Source organism: Neomonachus schauinslandi, chromosome 11, assembly GCF_002201575.2.
Source record: "Neomonachus schauinslandi chromosome 11, ASM220157v2, whole genome shotgun sequence".
NCBI classification, from domain to species: Eukaryota; Metazoa; Chordata; class Mammalia; order Carnivora; family Phocidae; genus Neomonachus; species Neomonachus schauinslandi.
Window position 1 is genome coordinate 69,138,286 of NC_058413.1, and position 24,011 is coordinate 69,162,296.

General features: G+C 37.5%; 1 protein-coding gene across 1 annotated transcript in view; it reads left to right on the forward strand.

Moving 5' to 3' along the window:
* NAALAD2 (N-acetylated alpha-linked acidic dipeptidase 2) overlaps positions 1–24,011 on the forward strand; it is an 83,387-nt gene that overhangs the window by 35,253 nt on the left and 24,123 nt on the right. Inside the window, exons 10-13 of the mRNA XM_021679091.1 lie at positions 10,756–10,841; positions 11,113–11,232; positions 11,338–11,420; positions 23,634–23,697. Of these exons, the coding sequence (XP_021534766.1) occupies positions 10,756–10,841; positions 11,113–11,232; positions 11,338–11,420; positions 23,634–23,697 (353 nt within the window). The remainder of the gene's footprint in view (positions 1–10,755; positions 10,842–11,112; positions 11,233–11,337; positions 11,421–23,633; positions 23,698–24,011) is intronic.

The window sequence follows — 24,011 nt, forward strand, 5'->3', positions numbered from 1 at the left end:
GAGTTTGATAAGTTCTTTATAGATTTTGGATACTAGCCCTTTATCTGATATGTCATTTGCAAATATCTTCTCCCATTCTGTCGGTTTTCTTTTGGTTTTGTTGACTGTTTCTTGTGCTGTGTAAAAGCTTTTTATCTTGCTGAAGTCCCAATAGTTCATTTTTGCCCTTGCTTCCCTTGCCTTTGGTGATGTTTCTAGGAAGAAGTTGCTGTGGCTGAGGTTGAAGAGGTTGCAGCCTGTGTTCTCTTTTAGGATTTTGATGGACTCCTATCTCACATTGAGATCTTTCAACCATTTTGAGTCTATTTTTGTGTGCGGTGTAAGGAAATGTCCAGTTTCATTCTTCTGCATGTGGCTGTCCAATTTTCCCAACCCCATTTGTTGAAGAGACTGTCTTTTTTCCATTGGACGTTCTTTCCTGCTTTGTTGAAGGTGAGTTGACCATAGAGTTGAGGGTCCATTTCTGGGCTCTCTATTCTGTTCCATTGATCTATGTGTCTGTTTTAGAAACAGCACCATACTGTCTTGATGATGACAGCTTTGTAATAGAGCTTGAAGTCCGGAATTGGGATGCCACCAGCTTTGCTTTTCTTTTTCAACATTCCTCTGGCTAATCGGGGTCTTTTCTGGTTCCATACAAGTTTTAGGATTATATGTTCCATTTCTTTGAAAAAAGTGGATAGTATTTTGATAGGGATTGCATTAAATGTGTAAATTGCTCTAGGTAGCATTGACATTTTCAGAATTTTTGTTCTTCCAATCTATGAGCATGGAACGTTTCTCCATTTCTTTGTGTCTTCCTCAGTTTCTTTCATGACTATTTTATAATTTTGTGCGTACAGATTCTTTGCCTCTTTGGTTAGATTTATTCCTAGGTATCTTATGGTTTTCAGTGCAACTGTAAATGGGATCAACTCCTTAATTTCTCTTTCTTCTGTCTTGTTGTTGGTGTATAGGAATGCCACTGATTTCTGTGCATAGATTTTATATCCTGCCACTTTACTGAATTCCTGTATGAGTTCTAACAGTTTTGGGGTGGAGTCTTTTGGGTTTTCCACATAAAGTATCCTATCATCTGCAAAGAGTGAGAGTTTGACTTCTTCTTTGCCGATTTGGATGCATTTCTTTTTTTTTTAAAGATTTTTTATTTATTTATTTGAGACAGAGAGAATGAGAGACAGAGAGCATGAGAGGGAGGAGGGTCAGAGGGAGAAGCAGACTCCCTGCCGAGCAGGGAGCCCGATGCGGGACTCGATCCCGGGACTCCAGGATCATGACCTGAGCCGAAGGCAGTCGCTTAACCAACTGAGCCACCCAGGCGCCCTGGATGCATTTCTTTTTGTTGTCTCATTACTGTGGCTAGGACTTCTAGTACTATGTTGAATAGCAGTGGTGACAGTGGACATCCCTGCCGTGTTCCTGACCTTAGGGGGAAAGCTCTCGGTTTTTCCCCATTGAGAATGGTATTCGCTGTGGGTTTTTCATCGATGGCTTTTATGATATTGAGGTATGTACCCTCTATCCCTATACTCTGAAGAGTTTTGATCAAGAAACGTTGCAGTACTTTGTCAAATGCTTTTTCTGCATCTATTGAGAGAATCATATGGTTCTTATTCTTTCTTTTATTAATGTATTGTATCACATTGATTAATTTGCGGATGTTGAACAAACCTTGCAGCCCAGGGACAAATCCCACTTGGTCGAGGTGAATAATCCTTTTAATGTACTGTTGGATCCTATTGGCTAGTATTTTGGTGAGAATTTTTGCATCCATGTTCATCAGGGATATTGGTCTGTAATTCTCCTTTTTGATGGGGTCTTTGTCTGGTTTGGGGATCAAGGTAATGGTGGCCTCATAAAACGAGTTTGGAAGTTTTCCTTCCATTTCTATTTTTTGGAACAGTTTCAGAAGAATAGGTATTCATTCTTCTTGAAATGTTTGGTAGAATTCCCCTGGGAAGCCATCTGGCCCTGTGCTCTTGTTTGTTGGGAGATTTTTGATGACTGCTTCAATTTCGTTAGTGGTTATAGGTCTGTTCAGGTTTTCTGTTTCTTCCTGGTTCAATTTTGGTAGTTTATACATCTCTAGGTATGCAACCATTTCTTCCAGATTATCTAATTTGCTGGCATAGGGTTGCTCATAATATGTTCTTATAATTGTTTGTATTTCTTTGGTGTTGGTTGTGATCTCTCCTCTTTCATTCATGATTTTATTTATTTGGGTCCTTTTCTTTTCCTTTTGATAAGTCTGGCCAGGGGTTTATCAACTTGTTAATCCTTTCAAAGAACGAGCTCCTAGTTTCGTTGATCTGTTCTACTGTTCTTTTGGTTTCTATTTCATTGATTTCTGCTCTGATCTTCATTATTTCTCTTCTCCTGCTGGGTTTAGGCTTTATTTGCTGTTCTTTCTCCAGCTCCTTTAGGTGTAGGGTTAGGTTGTGTATTTGAGACCCTTCTTGTTTCTTGAGAAACGCTTGTATTGCTATATACTTTCCTCTTAGGACTGCCTTTGCTGCATCCCAAAGATTTTGAACAGTTGTGTTTTCATTTTCGTTTGTTTCATGAATTTTTTAAATTTTTATTTAATTTCCTGGTTGACCCATTCATTCTTTAGTAGGATGCTTTTTAGCCTCCTGGTATTTGAGTTCTTTCTGACTTTCCTCTTGTGATTGAGTTCTAGTTTCAAAGCATTGTGGTCTGAAAATATGCAGGGAATGATTCCAATCTTTTGGTACCGTTTGAGACCTTATTTGTGACCTAGGATGTGATCTATTCTGGAGGAGGTTCCATGGGCACTAGAGGAGAATGTGTATTCTGTTGCTTTGGGATGGAATGTTCTGAATATATCTGTGAAGTCCATTTGGTCCAGTGTGTCATTTAAAGTCTTTATTTCCTTGTTGATCTTTTGCTTAGATGATCTGTCCATTTCAGTGAGGGGGGTGTTAAAGTCCCCCACTATTATTGTATTGTTGTCAATGTGTTTCTTTGCTTTTGTTATTAACTGGCTTATATAATTGGCTGCTCACATGTTAGGGGCATAGATATTTACAATTGTTAGATCTTCTTGTTGGATAGACCCTTTAAGTATGATATAGTGTCCTTCCTCTTCTCTTAGTATAGCCTTTGGGTTAAAATCTAATTTGTCTGATATAAGGATTTTGGTGTCCATTTGCATGGTAAATGGTTTTCTACCCCCTTACATTCAATCTGGAGGTGTCTTTGGGTCTAAAATGAGTTTCTTGCAGACAGCATATTGATGGGTCTTGTTTCTTTATCCAATCTAATAGCCTGTGTCTTTTGATTGGGGCATTTAGCCCATTTACATTGAGGGTAACTATTGAAAGATATGAATTTAGTGCCATTTTATTGCCTGTAAAATGACTGTTACTGTATATTGTCTGTGTTCCTTTCTGGTCTATGTTACTTTTAGTCTCTCTTTGCTTAGAGGACCCCTTTCAATATTTCCTGTGGGGCTGGTTTCATGTTTGCAAATTCCTTTAGTTTTTGTTTGTCCTGGAAGATTTTTATCTCTCGTTGTATTTTCAATGACAGCCTAGCTGGATATAGTATTCTTGGCTCGGTGTTTTTCTCATTTAGTGGTCTGAATCTATCATGGCAGTCCTTTCTGGCTTCCAGGTCTCTGTGGATAGGTCTCTTGCCAATCTAATGTTTCTACCATTGTAGGTTACATATCTCCTCTCCTGAGCTGCCTCAGGATTTTTTCTTTGTCTCTGAGACTCGTAAGTTTTACTATTAGATGTCAGGGTGTTGACCTATTTTTATTGATTTTGAGTGGGGTTCTTTGTGCCCCCTGGATTTTGATGCCTGTTTCCTTCCCCAAATTAGGGAAGTTCTCTGCTATAATTTGCTCCAGGATACCTTCTGCCCCTCTTTCTCTTTCTTCTTCTTCTCGGATCCCAATTATTCTAATATTGTTTTGTCCTATGGTATCACTTATCTCTTGAGTTCTGCCCTTGTGATCCAGTAGTTGTTTATCTCTCTTTTTCTCAGCTTCTTTATTTTCCATCATTTGGTCTTCTATATCACTAATTCTCTTTTCTGCCTCATTTATCCTAGCAGTTAGAGCCTCCATTTTTTTAAAGATTTTATTTATTCATTTGACAGAGATAGAGAGAGCTAGAGAGGGAACACAAGAAGGTGGCGTAGGAGAGGGAGAAGCAGACTCCCCGCCGAGCAGGGAGCCTGATGCGGGGCTTGATCCCAGGACGCTGGGATCATGACCTGAGCCGAAGGCAGACGCTTAATGACTGAGCCACCCAGGCACCTCTAGAGCCTCCATTTTTGATTGCACCTCATTAACAGCCTTTTTGATTTCGACTTGGTTAGATTTTAATTCTTTTATTTCTCCAGAAAGGGTTTCTCTAATATCTTCCATGCTTTTTTGAAGCTTGGCTAGTATCTTTATTTTTTTTTAATTTTATTTTATTGTTTTTTTTTTTTAAGGTTTTATTTATTTGACAGAGAGAGATAGCGAGAGTAGGAACACAAGCAGGGGGAGAGGGAGCGGGAGAAGCAGGCTTCCTGCTGAGCAGGGAGCCCGATGTGGTGCTTGATCCCAGGACTCTGGGATCACGACCTGAGCCAAAGGCAGACACTTAACGACTGAGCCACCCACGCTCCTCTGCAGCTAGTATCTTTAAAATCATCATTCTGAACTCTAGTTCTGACATCTTACCAATGTCCATATTGATTAGGTCCCTAGCAGTCGGTACTGCCTCTTGTTCTTTTTTTTTGAGGCGATTTTTTCCATCTTTTCATTTTGTCTAGAGGAGAATAGATGAATGAGAGAACAAAATGCTAACAGGGTAACAACGTCCCCAGAAAAATATACACTAAACAAATCAGAAGAGACCTGAAACCAGGGGAAAAGAAAGGGAAAGAAAGAAAAAAAAAAAGAAAAAGAGAAAGATAAAAAACAAAACAAAACAAAAACAGAATATGATGAAATATGATCAGTCTGGTGCATAGATCAGTGCCACACACTAGATTTTGGGCGTATTTTGGTCTGTTAGAAGAAAGTGCCTCCCAAAATTTTAAAGAAAGAAAAGCTTATATATGTACAAAAATAAGGGTAAATACAATGAAGGGATGGGTTATGAATGTAAAGATGAAAATTGTAAAAGATTTTGTAGAAGGAATTGATAAGAAGTTGGTCAAAAAAGAAGAGGATAAAATAGGAAAAGGGAGAGAATGTGATCAGGCAGGAGACTAGAACAAAGCCACACACTAGAGATTTAGGGTATATTTTGTCTGTTAGAAGAAACTCTATCCCAAAATTTTAAAGAGAGAACAACTTATATATATATATATATATATATATATACCAAAAGTAAGGTTAACTACTATCAAGGGATAGAAGATGACTCTAAAAATGAAAAATAAAAAAGATTTTTTAAAGAAGGGATTGATAAGATGTTGGTTGAAAAAGGGAAAAAGAAAAATTCAAAAAAAAAGAAAAGAAAATTTAAAAAACTAACTTCGAAAGACTGAAGAATCATGGGGAAAAAAGCCATGAATTCTATGTGCAGTATTGCCCTAGCGCTGGAGTTCTGCCGTTCTCATTGATTGGTAAACTTGGTCTTGGCTGGCTGTTCTTGATGATCTTCTGGGGGAGGGGCATATTGCCATGGTTCTCAAATGTCTTTGCCGGAGGTTGAATTGCCCCGCCCTTGGCGGGGCTGGGCTAAGTAATCTGCTCGGGTTTGCTCTGGGACCTTTTGTTCCCTGCAAGTTCTCCGTACAGCTTTGGAGGACGAGAGTGAAAATGGTGGCCTCCCAATCTCCACCCCATAGGAGCCGAGAACTCGGGGCCCCGCTCCTCAGTGAGCCCCCAGAGAAAAGCAGTCAGTAACTCCTGTCTCCCTGGTCTCTGGCCACACTCTGTGTGCACCCGGTCTGTGACCCAGCATTTCTATCTCTGGCACACAACCCTGTGTGGAGTCTCCAAACCCAGCAGATTCCTGCGGTACACTCCTGCGCTGCTCCTTCCAGGGGAGGAAGGGGAGTCTCCCTGGATCTGCCGCTTGTTGGGTCCATGCTGGAGCAGCAGTGGCCCGACTGTGCAGCAGATCATGGTTATATGGCAACCCTGAGCTGAGAACCCACTCCTCAGCTCGGTCTCTGCAGTCGGCTTCCCCGCTCTGATACCTGGGAGCTCTGCCACACTCAGGCACCCCTGGTCTTTCTGTGACCCCTGAGGGTCCTGAGACCACACTGTCCCAGCAAGTGTTCCACCCCCTGCTTAGCCACTGGAGCGACATCCCTCAGCATAGCAGGCTTCTAAAATTTCCGATTTTGTGCTCTGCTGCTCTATCACTTGCCAGTATCGGCTGATTGAGGCCCCCTCCCCCGCTGTCTATCCTTCCAAATATTACCTTGGATTCACTTCTCTGCATGTCCTACCTTCCAGAAAGTGGTTGCTTTTCTGTTCAGAGAGTTGCTGCTATTCTTTTCTTTGATCTCCTGTTGAGTTCGTAGGTGTTCAGGATGGTCTGATCCGTATCTAGGTGAATTCCTGGGACCAGATGAAATTTAGGTTTCCTACTCCTCTGCCACCTTGCTCCTCCCTACATCATTAGTTTTTTTTTTTAAGATTATATTTATTTATTTGACACAGAGAGAAAGAGAGAGAGCACAAGCAGGGGGAGCAGCAGAGAGAAGCAGACTCTGCGCTGAGCAAGGAGCCTGATGTGGGACTTGATCCCATGACCCTGGGATCATGACCTGAGCCAAGGGCAGATGCTTAATGACTGAGCCACCCAGGCGCCCCATCTACATCATTAATTTTTGATGTAGTGTTCCATGATTCATTGTTTGCGTATAACACCCAGTGCTCCATTCAGTATGTGCCCTGTTTAATACCCATCACCAGGCTAACCCATGCCCCCACTCCCCTCCCCTCTAGAACCCTCAGTTTGTTTCTCAGAGTCCATAGTCTCTCATGGTTTGTCTCCCCCTCAGAATTCCCCTCCTTCATTTTTCCCTTCCTACTATCTTCTTCTTTTTTTTTAAACATATAATGTATTATTTGTTTCAGAAGTACAGGTCAAGATTTTAAAACAATATTTCAGATAACCCAGTAGTTCAAATGCATAGCATTTTCAAAGTTACCTTAAGGGAAGGAGTACAAGAGAAGAGAGAAAGTAGCTAACATTTATTGATCACTTACTGTGCAGGTGGGTTAAATGAGTTAAAATGGGCAAGCACATAACTACACTAAGGCTCAGTGCATTAGCATTAGTATTGTAGAGGAGTGATCATAGAATTTGTTCATTGAGCTTAGTATTACAGAAAGATTAAGTTTCCCACTGCATCAAGGCAGGCAGGAAATGCTGGCTGGAGAGATCAACTTGTGTAGAGTTGTGAAACAGCCATAGCATTATTTAGAACTTTAAGTTGTTTGATTTGTCTGAGGGAGAAAGGGAAATTTCATACTGATAAATCAGAATATATAGCTCTTTTGATTAAACCGAAATTAGTAGATCAGTCTTGTTTGCTAACACTTTACATTAACAAGGCAAACTTGGATTCTTAGGGCTTTTTTAGTTTGTGTAAGAATGTTTCTTCAGCACTTTTAAAGTATGAGAAGTTCAATGTTTTATTTTAAAGGAATTTTAGAAATACTTTATGTAAATGCTTATTTAACTCTATAACTCAGAACAGAGAGTTACTTTAATGTAAGAGTTTATTATTTATAGCAGCAGGAAAATCTAACATATACAATGAAAGAAAAGGCCTTTCTGATTTAGAAACAGAAACATAATGACACAGAGAACAGAGAAAACTTATAGCTTCAGTTCTACAATTCCAGTTCACGATTAAATTCAGAAACATAAAATCCCTGGTCTAGATATCAAAAAGTTGTTCTCCTTCACCATGGGCACAGAATTCTTAATTGATTTGAGTGCAAAATTGACAAATACACAAATAAAAATCTCTGTTCTTTCTCACCAAAAAGACCTTTTGATAATTTATTAATTGATTTACAGAGATTCTGTCATTTTTCACCCATATGAGCTGTCCAGATTGTGTCATTTCTCACCCAGAAGAACTCTTGATAATTAATCCATTTACAGAGATTACCAAGTGACAAGACATAAAACCAAATTCTTAATCATTGCTGCCACAAATAGGGAATAACTTACCTGCCATAAGCAAACTAGAAATACAAAACACAAAATCCGTAGGGAAGATAGTATAAAGTTAGAAGTTCATAGAAAGACCAAGAAACAGACTGTTAACTATAGAGAACAAACTGATGGCTATCAGAGGGGAGGTGGGTGGGGGGGATGGGTAAAACAGATGATGAAGGGGGATTAAGAGTATACTTATCATGATGAACCCTGAGTAATGTATAGAACTGTTGAATCACTATATTGTACACCTAAAACTAATACAACACTCTAACTATACTGGTGTTAAAATTAAACAATTAAAAAGAGATATAGAGTCAGCAGAGTGAAAATTCTGTCACTGCTTGTGTTTTACCTCAGAGCCAAAAGAAGACATGTCTGGGTTTAAGCTACCCATACCTGGTTCTATGAGGTGAATCCATTGTACATCTCCGTGGAACTTCCAAAAATGATAAAGGATTTTTTTTTTAAGTAAAACCATGTTTCTCCTACAAATATAAAATGAACATGTGTCAAATATTTCATTTAATTCATTAATTAATAAGGGAACCACAAAGGAATTAAAATTGGTTCAAAGGAGAATTCGGTGATGATACCAAAAAAATCAGCGCATCAAGAATGCTGAAATGGAAGTACTTAATAGCAAAAAACTTGTTTCTTCTACCTTGAAGGAATCAGTTGAACATTCACTAGACAGATTGTACATTTCAGTGGATGTGGTATTTCTGTAAGTTAACTTTGATCTCTACAGAGTTGTGAAATATTCTAGTCAAAGACAGTGATAGGCAGAGGTAACTGATGGATGAGCTAAGGCTTTCTCACATTTTCCTTTCATTCATTTCACAAATACTTATTGTATATTCATTCATTTCACAAATACTTATTGAGCATTTACTATAACCCAGGCACTATTCTGTGTACTGGGGATTCAGCAGTGAACAAAACAGACAAAATTCCTTTCCCTGTGGAGCTTACATTGTAGAGTTCATGTTATTTGGAACATGATGAGTTTGAAGTGATAATAGGACAAACAAATAGATCCTCTTAAAAACTTCTGGAGTTGGGGCCCCTGGGTGGCTCAGTCGTTGTGTCTGCCTTCGGTTCAAGTCATGGTCCCAGGGTCCTGGGATCAAGCCCCGCATTGGGCTCCTTGCTCAGCTGGAAGCCTGCTTCTCCCTCTCCCACTCCACCTGCTTGTGTTTCCTCTCTCACTATGTCTCTATCTGTCAAATAAATAAAATCTTAAAAAAAAACCCAAAACCAAACTTCTGGAGTCAATGATTCTAAAAACTAAGAAAGACATAAGTTTTAAATACGTGGATGAGCTCCTCTGAGGATCTGAACAGATAATTCTATGTTTATTTTCAGGTTTTGATTAAAATAGATTTTTTCCCTCATTCCTTATTTGTAACATTCTTATTTTTTTCATTTAATGACATAATATCAATGGTTCAGGGTTTCTTACTAATAGATCGTAGGCTTATATTTTTAGAAACACATGCTAAAAATGTTTCTGCTTCTTTGCTTTTAATTTTTATCTCTCAGTAGCAAAATAAATCCTTAATGTCTTAAAATGTAAAAAATACCCATTGTTTTTTTTTCCCCAAAGGCACTTTGGTTGAATATTGCACATGATTTAAATATGCATTCAGAAGCACAATATACATATAGAGGGAAAAATCAGAATCTGCACTTAGCAATGTACAGGTTTTGACAACCTCTTAGTTCTTCCATTCATAAATAACCACAAATTAGAAACTGCTGGGAGTCCTCTCTGTCCACCCCGCCCCCTCCCATAGATAAAGATTCATTTTGTTTCCTTGTGAAAAAGAGACTGAGCATTTTTCCATGTCATTTGAATTCACAGAATGTGAATGGCTTTTTTTTTCCCTGACTATTTGAGCCTGACTGTATTTTCCCTTGAATTATAATTTGGTTAATTATATTTCATGAATGGATATTTAAAAGGCTGGCCTAAATCAGAATCAACAGTGATGGGCTAGGAAAGTTTCTTTATATAGTTGTCTGGTACATTTTAGCAGGTGCTTCCCAAATTCCCATTTCCTTCCCACGTTTCCCATGTTTCTTTTTGGCAGCACTCAGCCAGCTATTTAACAATGTACTGACATTCTGCTTCAACAACCTCGCACCAGCAGGAATTAATGTAAATACAAAGACATTTTAAAAATGCTTACTGGTCCTTTAAAACATAATTGGCTGCCTTCCTTATTTTTGTAATTTATACAGTATATTTAAAATTTTTAGAATGAATACCCAAGACATTTTGAATAAGAGTATTTTGGACTTTAAATAAATATCAACAATATAGCTGTGAGGGAGGAATAATAAAAATATTGACATTCAGTTTTAAAATCTGACTTTAAGCATGCCGAAGTACTTAGGAGTAAAATGCATTAACCATTTACACATTGCACACATCAACAGTGTTAATGATCATTGAATTAGTTTGTGGATATATGGGAATTCATTGTCCTATTATACAGTTTTCTGTAATTTTGAGATTTTTCATAATAAAATGGTGGAACAAAACTGTTAGACGTAATAATCTATATGAAATAATTTATTCCCTTTGAAATCCTAGGAAGGTAAGAATGCACGTTCATAACACCAACAAAATTACAAGGATTTACAATGTAATTGGAACGATCAGAGGATCTGTGGAACCTGGTGAGTCTGAGTGTTTTTAAACACTTCATTTTTACAAAGATTAGAAGAGTAAGAGAAAATAAACTTCAGTTGATAACGGATTCTTTTTTTCTCTGACTGATGTGAAACAACTAATTGTACAACTCTAAGAGAAACCTCTACCTTACAGTGTTGATTTTTTTCCCCCTATGGAGGAAACTCAACCAAAAAGGAAGCTTAATTTAAAAATCTAAATCACAACTACTTGTAATGTATTGAAAGTTGTAGTTCTTTTGAACACCTTATTTTCCAGACAGGTATGTTGTTCTAGGAGGTCATCGGGACTCCTGGGTGTTTGGAGCTATTGACCCAACCAGTGGGGCTGCTGTTTTGCAAGAAATTGTCCAGAGTTTTGGAAAACTGATGAGCGGAGGTAAATAATGTTTTCTTAGTAGGTGATGACAAAAAGTGACTCACTTAATTGTCATCTATTTTTAGGCAGGTGTACCTAATTAATGTATGTTAACAATGATTGCAGGCTGGAGACCTAGAAGAACTATCATTTTTGCCAGCTGGGACGCAGAAGAGTTTGGTCTGCTGGGGTCCACAGAATGGGCTGAGGTAAATATGACCAGAGGTTCTTGTTATTTTCTTGGTCAACAGGGAAACAAATACATGTATCTCAGGATGAGCACATATAGATTCCATTAGCTAAAATGGTTTTAATTTGGAGAAAGACTCAAGAATTTAAGAAATAGAGTTTGTTTTTACTTTCACATTAGTTTGGCAAAGCAGAATAACTTCTTAATTACTGGGCCGAAACCAGGTTTATTCTTGTTAAAACATTTTGGTTTCCATTTGATTTGTTTTGTGAATAAGTAAAATTTGTAAGAGCAGAGAATAATCAAAACTAGCAAGCTTTTCGGACAAGAGGGTTGGCCTATGTAAAAATGGATACAGATCCTTGGCATTAATTTTCAAGTTTTTGAAGTTTCCTTGGAGTTCTATTTAAGAAAACCTATGATGTTCTTACCTAAGAAAACCTAAGGTAACTGTACTTTGATTATAACTTTACATTTGTAGATTCCATATCAATTGCAGCCATAGGTATATTTTACCATTCTACAAAAGATAAGTGCTTGATTGATGAGTAGAAGATAATTTTGTAAATGGAATTACTTTAGTAAATTGCATGTATAATTTCAGATATTTACTTTTTCTTCAGATATGATTGATTTTCATGTTACACTGGCTCCTAATGCTTTAAGTATCTCTCCTAGGCCCCCTTGTTTCATCTTCTTCCTTTAGCCTCCCTATCGAGTAACTAAGTTCTTTAATGTACAAGGTAAGGACACACATTTTGTAAAGACAGGTGCCCTATATAAGCACTTACTCTCCCAGCACGATGTATTTATCTTTTATGAGTTGAGATTTTTAGCATTATTTTAAAGCATGTTATATACTTGTTGTTATTATCTAGTTTTTAAAATACTTTCCCCCTGACTCATTTCCTCTTACGTTACTTTAAATGATCATGTGAATGAAATAAGTATGGGAGTAAAATCACACACACTTACTTGTCTCTGTCACTTATGCTTATATTCAATTGACATTGCAAAGTTTTATTATCACATTGGTAATTATGAATATGCATTTTGGAAGTAGACTGTTTAGATGAATCAAATTTCCTTTACTTTTAGAAATGTAAATTCTTGTGAATACGTGTATATATAAATACATGTCTCTGTTTCTCTAATTTTAGCAGCTTAAAGAACAAAAAATCTAAGATATAAAGTAATAAATATACTATGCATTAATTCAAATAAATCTGGGTTAGGGACAGTTTTAACATTTTCCAATTCTTGATCATATTCAGCAGCATATTTTCTTTAAATATAGTCAAGGAATCTTCTTTATTTCTACTAAAAATGTGTTGTAATGGAAACTCTGACTCTATATGTTTCTATAACAGAGACACCTACCATCTGGCCACTGTAGGCAAGTGAAGATAGGCAATAGTTCTCATTTGTGCCATAACCACTCACAGCTTTAATTTTTTATTGTAACCTTTTTAAAATTTAAGTATAGTTGACAGACAATATTATATTAGGTGTACAAATTGTGGATTGACAATTTTATACATTATGCAATGCTTACCACAATAAGTGTAGTTACCATCTACCATCATATAAAGTTATTATATTATTGACTGTGTTGTACTTTGCATCTTCATGACTTATTATTTATAACTGTAAGTTTGTACTTATTAATCCCTTCACCTATTTTGCCCATCTTCCCACTCCCCTCCCTTCTGGCAACCACCAGGTCTCTGTATTAGCTTTTGTTTATTTGTTCATTTGTTTTTTTCTTAGATTCCACATAGAAGTAAAATAATGTGGTATTTGTCTTTCTCTGTCTGACTTAATTCAGTCAGCATAATAACCCTCTAGGTTCATCTGTGTTGTCACAGATGGCAAAATTTCAGTCTTTTTTATGGCTGAGTCATATTCCAGTGTGTACACACACACACACACACACACACACACACACACACCCCACATCTTCTTTATTCATCCATTGATGAACACATTAGATTACTTCCATATCTTGGCTATTGTAAATAATGATATAAATATAGGGGTTGCATGTATCTTTTTGAATTAGTGTTTTCACATTCTTTGGGTAAATACCCAGGAGAGGAATTGCTGGATCATATGGTAGTTCTAATTTTAGTTTTTCAAGAAATCTACATACTGTTTTCTCTGATGGCCGCACCAATTTACATTCCCACCAACAGTGTATGAGGGCTCCGTTTTATCCACATCCTCATCAACACTTGTTATTTATTTTTTGATACTAGCCATTCTGATAGGTATGAAATGATACCTCATTGTGGTTTTGATTTGCATTTCTCCGAGTAGTGACGTTGAGCATCTTTTTACGTGTCTGTTGGCCATCTGTATATCATCTTTGAAAGAAATGTCTCTTCAGGTCCTCTGCCCATTTTTTAAGTGGATTATTAGGGATCTTTTTGGTGTTGAGTTGTATCAGTTCATTATATATTTTGGATATTAATTATCAGTACATCATTTGTAAATACCTTCTGTCATTCAGTAGGTTGCCTTTTTGGTTTGTTGTGTTTTGTTTTGTTGTTTTTGGCTGTGCAAAAGCTTTCTATTTTGATGTAGTCTCAGTTGTTTATTTTTGCCTTTGTTTCCCTTGCCTGAGGAGATAGAGCCAGAAAAATATTAATAAGCCTGATGTCCAAGACATTACTGCTTATGTTTTCTTTTAGGAGTGTTATGGTTTCAGGTCTTACATTTAGGTCTTTAATACATTTTGAGTTTATTTTTGTGTCTGATGTAAGAAAGTGATCCACTTTCATTCTTTGGCATTCATCTGCTCAGTTTCCCCAGCACCATTTATTGAAGAGACTGTCTTTTCCCCATTGCATGTTCTTGCCTCCTTTGTCATAGATTAATTGCCATAAGTGGGTTTATTTCTGGCTCTCTATTCGGGTCCATTGATCAACGTGACTCATTTTTGTGCCAGTACCATACTGTTTTGATTAATATAGCTTCTTACTATAGTTTGAAATGTGGGATTATGACGCCTCCAGCTTTGTTATCTTAAGATTACCTTGTTTTTTTATGGTCTGTTGTAGTTCCATACAAATATTAGGATTATTTGTTCTAGTTCCCTAGTGAAAAACACTGTTACTGGTATTTTGATAGGGATTGCAGTGAATCCATAGATGGCTTTGGGTACTATGGATATTTAAAAATATTAATCCATTCTACAGCATGGTGTATCTTTCCATTTGGTGGTGTTATCTTCAGTTTCCTCTAACGATGTTTTGTACTTTTAGAGTACAGGTCTTTCACCTCCTAGGTTAAATTTATTCCTAGGTATTTTATTCTTTTTTGTGCAATTATAAATGGGATTCTTTTCTTAAAATCTCTTTCTGCTACTTTGTTATTAGCATATAGAATCAACATATTTCTGTATGTTAATTTTGCATCTAGCAACTTTATCATTTATTATTCTCTTAGTGTTTTGGTGGAGTCTCTAGGGTTTTCTATATATAGTATCATGTCATCTACAAGTAGTGACAGTTTTACTTTTTCCTTACCAATTTGGATGCCTTTTCTTTTTCTTGTCTGACTGCTACAGCTAGGACTTTCAATACAATATTGAAAAAGGTGGCAAGATGAACATCCTTGTCTTGTTGCTGATCTTAAGATCCTTACACCCCTGGAATAAATCCCACTTGATCATGATAAATGGTCCTTTTAATGTATTGTTGGATTTGGTTTCCTCATATTCTGTTGAGAATTTCTGAGTCTGTGTTCATCAGGGATATTAGCCTGTAATTTTCATTTTCTTTTTTTTTTTTTTTTGGGTGTCCTATAATTTTTATTTTCTTTTTTTTTTTTTTTTTTTTTTTTGAGTGTCTTTATCTGGTTTTGGTATCAGGGTAATGCTGGCCTCATAGAATGAATTGGAAGTTTTATTTCCTCTTCTATTTTTTGGAATAGTTTGAGAAAGAGAGGTATTAACTCTTCATAAATGTTTGGTAAAAGTCATCTGTGAAGCCACTGGGCCTGGACTTCTGTTTGTTGGGGGTTTTTTGGTTATGGGTCCAATTTTGTTACAAGTAATTGGTCTGCTCAGATTTTCTATTTCTTCCTAATTCAGTTTTAGAAGATGTACATTTCTAGAATTTTGTTTCTTCTAGGTTGTCCAGTTTGTTGGTGTATAATTTTTTTTTATTATTAACATATAATTTATTATTTGTTTCAGGGGTACAGGTCTGTGATTCATCAGTCTGACACAATACACAGCGCTCACCACAACACATACCCTCCCCAGTGTCCATCACCCAGCCACCTCATCCTTCCCACCCCCCCTCCACTCCAGCAACCCTCCATTTGTTTCCTGAGATTAAGAGTCTCTTGTGGTTTGTCTCCCTCTCTGGTTTCATCTTGTTTCATTTTTCCCTCCCTTGCCCTATGATCCTCTGCCTTGTTTCTCAAATTCCACATATCAGTGAGATCATATAATTCTTCCGCTGATTAGACTTATTTTGCTTAGCATAATACCCTCTAGTTCCATTCACGTCATTGCAAATGGCAAGATTTCATTTCTCTGATGGCTGCATAATATTCCATTGTATGTATATACACCACATCTTCTTTATCCATTCATCTGTCGATGGATATCTGGGCTCTTTCCACAGTTTGGCTATTGTGGACATTGCTGCTATAAACATTGGGGTGCAGGTGCCCTTCTGATGACTACAATTGTGTCTTTGGGGTAAATACCCAGTAGTGCAGTTGCTGGGTCATAGGGTAGCTCTATTTTCAACTTTCTGAGAAAACTCCATACTATTTTCCAGAGTGGCTGCACCAGCTTGCATTCTTCTAGCTTGTCCAGTTTGTTGGTGTATAATTTTTTATAAGAGTCTTTTATAATCTTTTGTATTTCTGTGGTGTTAGTTTTAACTTCTTTTTTTTTCTGATTTTACTTGAGTCTTCTTTTTCGTGATGAATCTGGCTACTGGTTTATTAATTTTATCTTTTCAAAGAACCAGCTCTTAGTTTCATTGATATTTTCTCTAAGTTTTTATTCTATTTATTTCTACTCTGATCGTTATTATTATTTCTTTCCTTTTACTAATTATGGGTTTTGGTTGTTCTTTTCCTAGTTCCTTTAAGTGTAAGGTTAGATTGTTTCAGATTTTTCTTGTTTAGTGAGGTAGGCCATAATGTATTGCTATAAACTTTCTTCTTAGGACTGCTTTTGCTATGTCCCAAAGAATTAAATTATTTCCATTTTCATTTGTCTCCAGGTATTTTTTTATTTCCACTTTATTTCATGGACTCTTTGGTTGTATGGTAGCATATTGTTTTAACCTCAAATTTTGTGTTTTTGCCAGTTCTTGTCATTGATTTCTAATTTTATACCATTGTGGTTAGAAAAGATGCTTATAAAACGAGTTTGAAAGTTTTCCTTCCATTTCTATTTTTTGGAACAGTTTCAGAAGAATAGGTATTAATTTTTCTTTAAACGTTTGATAGAATTCCCCTGGAAAGCCATCTGGCCCTGGGCTTTTGTTTGTTGGGAGATTTTTGATGACTGCTTCAATTTCCTTAGTGGTTATGGGTCTGTTCAGGCTTCCTATTTCTTCCTGGTTCAGTTTTGGTAGTTGATACATCTCTAGGAATGCATCCATTTCTTCCAGATTATCTAATTCGCTGGCATAGGGTTGCTCATAATATGTTCTTATAATTGTTTGTATTTCTTTGGTGTTGGTTGTGATCTCTCCTCTTTCATTCATGATTTTGTTGATTTGGGTCATTTCTCTTTTCTTTTTGATCAGTCTGGCCAGGGGTTTATCAATTGTATTAATTCTTTCAAAGAACCAGTTTCTAGTCTTGTTGATCTGTTCTACTGTTCTTTTGGTTTCTATTTCATTGATTTCTGCTCTGATCTTCATTATTTCTCTTCTCCTGCTGGGTTTAGGCTTTATTTGCTGTTCTTTCTCCAGCTCCTTTAGGTGTAGGGTTAGGTTGTGTATTTGAGACCTTTCTTGTTTCTTGAGAAAGGCTTGTATTGCTATATACTTTCCTCTTAGGACTGCCTTTGCTGCATCCCAAAGATTTTGAACAGTTGTGTTTTCATTTTCATTTGTTTCATGATTTTTTTAATTGTTCTTTAATTTCCTGGTTGACCCATTCATTCTTTAGTAGAATGCTCTTTAGCCTCCATGTATTTGAGTTCTTTCCGACTTTCCTCTTATTGATTGAGTTCTAGTTTCAAAGCATTGTGGTCCAAAAATATGCAGGGAATGATCCCAGTCTTTTGGTACCGGTTGAGACCTGATTTGTGACCTAGGATGTGGTCTATTCTGGAGAATGTTCCATGGGCACTAGAGAAGAATGTGTATTCTGTTGCTTTGGGATGGAATGTTCTGAATATATCTGTGAAGTCCATTTGGTCCAGTGTGTCATTTAAAGTCTTTATTTCCTTGTTGATCTTTTGCTTAGATGATCTGTCCATTTCCATGAGGGGGGTGTTAAAGTCCTCTACTATTATTGTATTGTTCTCGATGTGTTTCTTTGCTTTTGTTATTAACTGGCTTATATAATTGGCTGCTCCCATGTTAGGGGCAGAGATAGTTACAATTGTTAGATCTTCTTGTTGGATAGACCCTTTAAATATGATATAGTATCCTTCCTCATCACTTATTACAGTCTTTGGTTTAAAATCTAATTTGTCTGATATAAGGATTGCCACCCCAGCTTTCTTTTGGTGTCCATTAGCATGGTAAATGGTTTTCCACCCCCTCATGTTCAATCTGGAGGTGTCTTTGGGTCTAAAATGAGTCTCTTGCAGATAGCATATTGATGGGTCTTGTTTTTTTATCCAATCTGATAGCCTGTGTCTTTTGATTGGGGCATTTAGCCCATTTACATTGAGGGTAACTATTGAAAGATACGAATTTAGTGCCATTGTATTGCCTGTAAGGTGACTGTTACTGTATATTGTCTGTGTTCCTTTCTGGTCTATGTTACTTTTAGTCTCTCTTTGCTTAGAGGACCCCTTTCAATATTTCCTGTGGGGCTGGTTTCATGTTTGCAAATTCCTTTAGTTTTTGTTTGTCCTGGAAGCTTTTTATCTCCCCTTCTATTTTCAATGACAGCCTAACTGGATATGGTATTCTTGGCTGCATATTTTTCTCATTTAGTGGTCTGAATCTATCATGCCAGTCCTCTCTGGCCTTCCAGGTCTCTGTGGATAGGTTTGTTGCCAATCTAATGTTTCTACCACTGTAGGTTACAGATCTCCTCTCCTGAGCTGCTTTCAGGATTTTCTCTTTGTCTCTGAGACTCGTAAATTCTACTGTTAGATGTCAGGGTGTTCACCTCTTTTTATTGATTTTGAGGGAGGGTTCTCTGTGCCTCCTGGATTTTGATGCCTGTTTCCTTCTCCAAATTAGGAAAGTTCTGTGCTATAATTACCTTGATCCCAAACCAGACAAAGACCCCACCAAAGAGGATAATTACAGACCAATATCCCTGATGAACATGGATGCAAAAATTCTCACCAAAATACTAGCCAGTAGGATCCAATAGTACATTAAAAGGATTATCCACCACGACCAAGTGGGATTTATCCCTGAGCTGTGGGGTTGGTTCAACATCCACAAATCAAATCAATGTGATACAATACATTAATAAAAGAAAGAAAGAGAACCATATAATCCTCTCAATAGATGCAGAAAAAGCATTTGACAAAGTACAGCAATGTTTCTTGATCAAAACTCTTCAGAGTATAGGGATAGAGGGTACATACCTCAATATCATAAAAGCCATCGATGAAAAACCCACAGCGAATACCATTCTCAATGGGGAAAAACCGAGAGCTTTCCCCCTAAGGTCAGGAACACGGCAGGGATGTCCACTGTCACCATGCTATTCAACATAGTACTAGAAGTCCTAGCCACAGTAATGAGACAACAAAAAGAAATGCATCCAAATCGGCAAAGAAGTCAAACTCTCACTCTTTGCAGATGATAGGATACTTTATGTGGAAAACCCAAAAGACTCCACCCCAAAACTGTTAGAACTCATACAGGAATTCAGTAAAGTGGCAGGATATAAAATCTATGCACAGAAATCAGTGGCATTCCTATACACCAACAACAAGACAGAAGAAAGAGAAATTAAGGAGTTGATCCCATTTACAGTTGCACTGAAAACCATAAGATACCTAGGAATAAATCTAACCAAAGAGGCAAAGAATCTGTACGCACAAAATTATAAAATAGTCATGAAAGAAACTGAGGAAGACACAAAGAAATGGAGAAACGTTCCATGCTCATAGATTGGAAGAACAAAAATTCTGAAAATGTCAATGCTACCTAGAGCAATTTACACATTTAATGTAATCCCTATCAAAATACTATCCACTTTTTTCAAAGAAATGGAACATATAATCCTAAAACTTGTATGGAACCAGAAAAGACCCCGATTAGCCAGAGGAATGTTGAAAAAGAAAAGCAAAGCTGGTGGCATCCCAATTCCGGACTTCAAGCTCTATTACAAAGCTGTCATCATCAAGACAGTATGGTGCTGTTTCTAAAACAGACACATAGATCAATGGAACAGAATAGAGAGCCCAGAAATGGACCCTCAACTCTGTGGTCAACTCACCTTCGACAAAGCAGGAAAGAATGTCCAATGGAAAAAAGACAGTCTCTTCAACAAATGGGGTTGGGAAAATTGGACAGCCACATGCAGAAGAATGAAACTGGACATTTCCTTACACCGCACACAAAAATAGACTCAAAATGGTTGAAAGATCTCAATGTGAGATAGGAGTCCATCAAAATCCTAAAAGAGAACACAGGCTGCAACCTCTTCAACCTCAGCCACAGCAACTTCTTCCTAGAAACATCACCAAAGGCAAGGGAAGCAAGGGCAAAAATGAACTATTGGGACTTCAGCAAGATAAAAAGCTTTTACACAGCACAAGAAACAGTCAACAAAACCAAAAGAAAACCGACAGAATGGGAGAAGATATTTGCAAATGACATATCAGATAAAGGGCTAGTATCCAAAATCTATAAGGAACTTCTTAAACTCAACACCCAAAGAACAAATGATCCAATCAAGAAATAGGCAGAAGACATGAACAGACATTTTTCCAAAGAAGACATCCAAATGGCCAACAGACACATGAAAAAGTGCTCAACATTGCTCGGCATCAGGGAATTCCAAATCAAAACCTCAATGAGATAACACCTCACACCAGTCAGAATGGCTAAAATTAACAAGTCAGGAAACGACAAATGTTGGCAGGGATGCAGAGAAAGGGGAACCCTCCTATACTGTTGGTGGGAATGCAAGCTGGTGCAGCCACTCTGGAAAACAGTATGGAGGTTCCTCAAAAAGTTGAAAATAGAGCTACCATATGACCCAGCAATTGCACTATTGGGTATTTACCTCAAAGATACAAATGTAGTGATCCAAAGGGGAATGTGCACCCCGGTGTTTATAGCAGCAATGTCCACAATAGCCAAACTATGGAAAGAGCCAAGATGTCCATCGACAGAGGAATGGATAAAGAAGATGAGGTATATATATACAATTATGCAGCCATCAAAAGGAATGAAATCTTGCCATTTGCAACAACGTGGTTGGAACTGGAGGGTATTATGCTGAGCGAAATAAGTCAGTCAGAGAAAGACATATATCATACGATCTCACTGATATGAGGAATTCTTAATCTCAGGAAACTGAGGGTTGCTGGAGTGGTGGGGGGTGGGAAGGATGGATTGGCTGGGTGATAGACATTGGGGAGGGCATGTGCTATGGTGAGCACTGTGAATTGTGTAAGACTGTTGAATCACAGACCTGTACCTCTGAAACAAATAATACACTATATGTTAAAAAAAAAAGAATATATTAGGAAGGGTAAAATGAAGGGGGGAAATCGGAAGGGGAGACAAACCATGAGAGACTTTGGACTCTGAAAAACATCCTGAGGGTTTTAGAGGGGAGGGGTGTGAAGGTATGGGGTTAGCCTGTTGATGGGTATTAAAGAAGGCACATACTGAATGGAGCACTGGATGTTATATGCAAACAATGAATCATGGAACACTACATCAAAAACTAATGATGTATGGTGATTAACATAATAAAATTCAAAAAATAAAAAAGAAAAGATGCTTAATATAATTTAAGTCTTAAACTTATTGAGATTTGCTTTGTGACATACCATGTGATCTAATCTCATGGATTCATCTTTTTTGGGGTTCCTGGATATCTGTTTTCTTACCCAAATTAGGGAAGTTTTCAGCTGTTATTTCTTCAAATAAGTTTTCTGCTCCCTTCTCTCTCTTTGTAAAGAGAAACTTTACAATACAAAACTCTGTATTGCAAAGGTTATGTTTAATGTCGTTGCAGAGGTCCTTTAACTTGTCCTCATTTAAAAAATTTCTTTTGCTGTTCAACTTAGTTGCTTTCCAATACCCTGTCTTCCAGCTTACTGATCTGTTCTTCTGGTTCCTCTACTCTGATGTGGATTCCCTCTAGTGTTTTCATTTTAGTTGTTGTACTTTAGTTCTGGCGGGTTTCTTTTTATATTTTCTGTCTCTTTGTTGAAGTTCTTACTGAATTCATCCACTCTTCTCTCAAGTCTGGTGAGCATCTTTATGAACATTAGTTCTTTTTCTGAGGTCATGTTGTTTTGTTTGGAACATCTTCCTCTGTCTCCTGATTTTTGTCTGAGTTTGTGTTTGTTTCTTTGAATTAGATGGATCAGGTACCTCTCCCAGTCTTGAAGAAGTAGCCTTACTTGAGAGTGTCCCCTGTGTAGACTGTGTGCTTAGTGGCTTTGGCTAGCTGATTGGTGCTTGATAGGTGTTGGCTGGGGCACTCTGCACAGGAGACACCCTTGTCAGGTCAGCTGGGGCTGAAGCAAGTGTAATCCAGGGGTTCCTGGAGTGCTTTGCACCGTGGTCACCCTTGCGGGACAGCTGAAAGGGAGCATGCTCAGGCCAGGGGTTTTTGGAGTGCTCCACATTGGGGCTGCCTTGGTGGGATGGCTGGAGATGGCATGGGAGCAGGCCGGGTATGATGTGGGTGCTTTGTGCCTGGGTCACCTTGGTGGGACAGCTGGAGCTGATTTGGGTTAGGGGACTGAGTACCTCCGACCCTGGAGAGAGTTTCAGTAGTTAAGCCCATTTGGCAGACGTTCTAAGGTTAGTAAATGAATATCCTTCACTTAATAGTTTATTTTCCCTTTAAACTACTGTGTTTTGTTTTGATTTTCTGTGCCCCAGGGTGGGCAAGTCTGCACATGGGCCCCTCAGAACTATCTCTCCCTACTATAGTTTGCCACAATGGGGGTGGTTGTTCTCAATGTTACTGTGTCTCTGCTGTTCCTACCCTCCTTTAATGTGGTCCCTCTATTCTTTGTTGTGTAGAAGCTGTTCAATCAGCCCTTAGTTCTTCAGGAGGAATTGGTCTATATGTAGGTATAGATTTGGTGTGTCTGGGAACTGAGTTCATGGTATTTCTGTGCTTCTGTCTTGGACTGCCTCCTGTTATAGCATGTTCTTATAAGGTAGCAAACTAGATGGAAGTAAAAGGCTCTCTCAGCATATTCCCGTCTACGTGATAGTATTTTCTACTTTATCTTGTGTGTGTGTGTGTGTTAGGAGTGAGAGCGAGGGGAAGGGGGAGAAAGAGAGACTGTCCTAATGTCTTTCCTTCTCTCCCTGTAGTTTTTTTCTATCCTTTTTTTAAAATTATTTTTTCTTTATATCTCCTCTTTCAAAAATAGATAAATGGAAATTCTCTATTTCTCACTTATACTTTACTTGGGTATCCAGTCTCAGCATATCTCTCAAACTTCAGTATATGTAAGGATTTCCAGGGATACCTTGTAGAAAATACAGATTTCCAAGCCTTTCAGAAATTCTTTTTCATTAGGTCTGCAGTGGGGCCCAGATTCTGGGAGCCTCACCCCTTCATATTCTAATGCAAGGAATCAAGGAACCACACTTTGAAAATACTTTTTCTGTGACAATTCCTGCTATTGCTATAAATAGTAGCTATGTGTGATATTTTCCCTACTGATTTTAACTGCATTAATGTTGTCAACCAGCCAGTTATCTGCATTTTCTTAGAAATTATGTTCAAAGGCATAGGTATTTGATTCATAAAGATATCTGTAGACCACTTTTATACTAATTTGCTTATTTTTATTTTACATTTCCACAATTATAAATATTGTGAATTAACAACTTTGCTTCAACTGTAGGAGAATGCAAAAACACTCCAGGAGAGGAGCGTTGCTTATATCAACTCAGATTCATCTATAGAAGGTATATTTTATTTCAGATTATGAAACAATGTATCATCTTTTAAGTCTGCAAATTGTAACTAACTTGTAAACTAAGGTTATTTTCTTCCTATGAAATTCTTCAATGATACCTTCATTTTCCATTTTACCACAGGGAAAACCATGATTCAAATGAATGAGTGTATGATTCATAATTAAGCTACTGATCGTAATTTCTTCAGTATATTTGCTATTTGCCTATCTTGAATTACTACTTAAAACTCCAGTATTAATGTTAATCATATTCTTCCTGTGGAGATATTAAACGAATTTGGCTAAAATATTTCAGAAGAATAT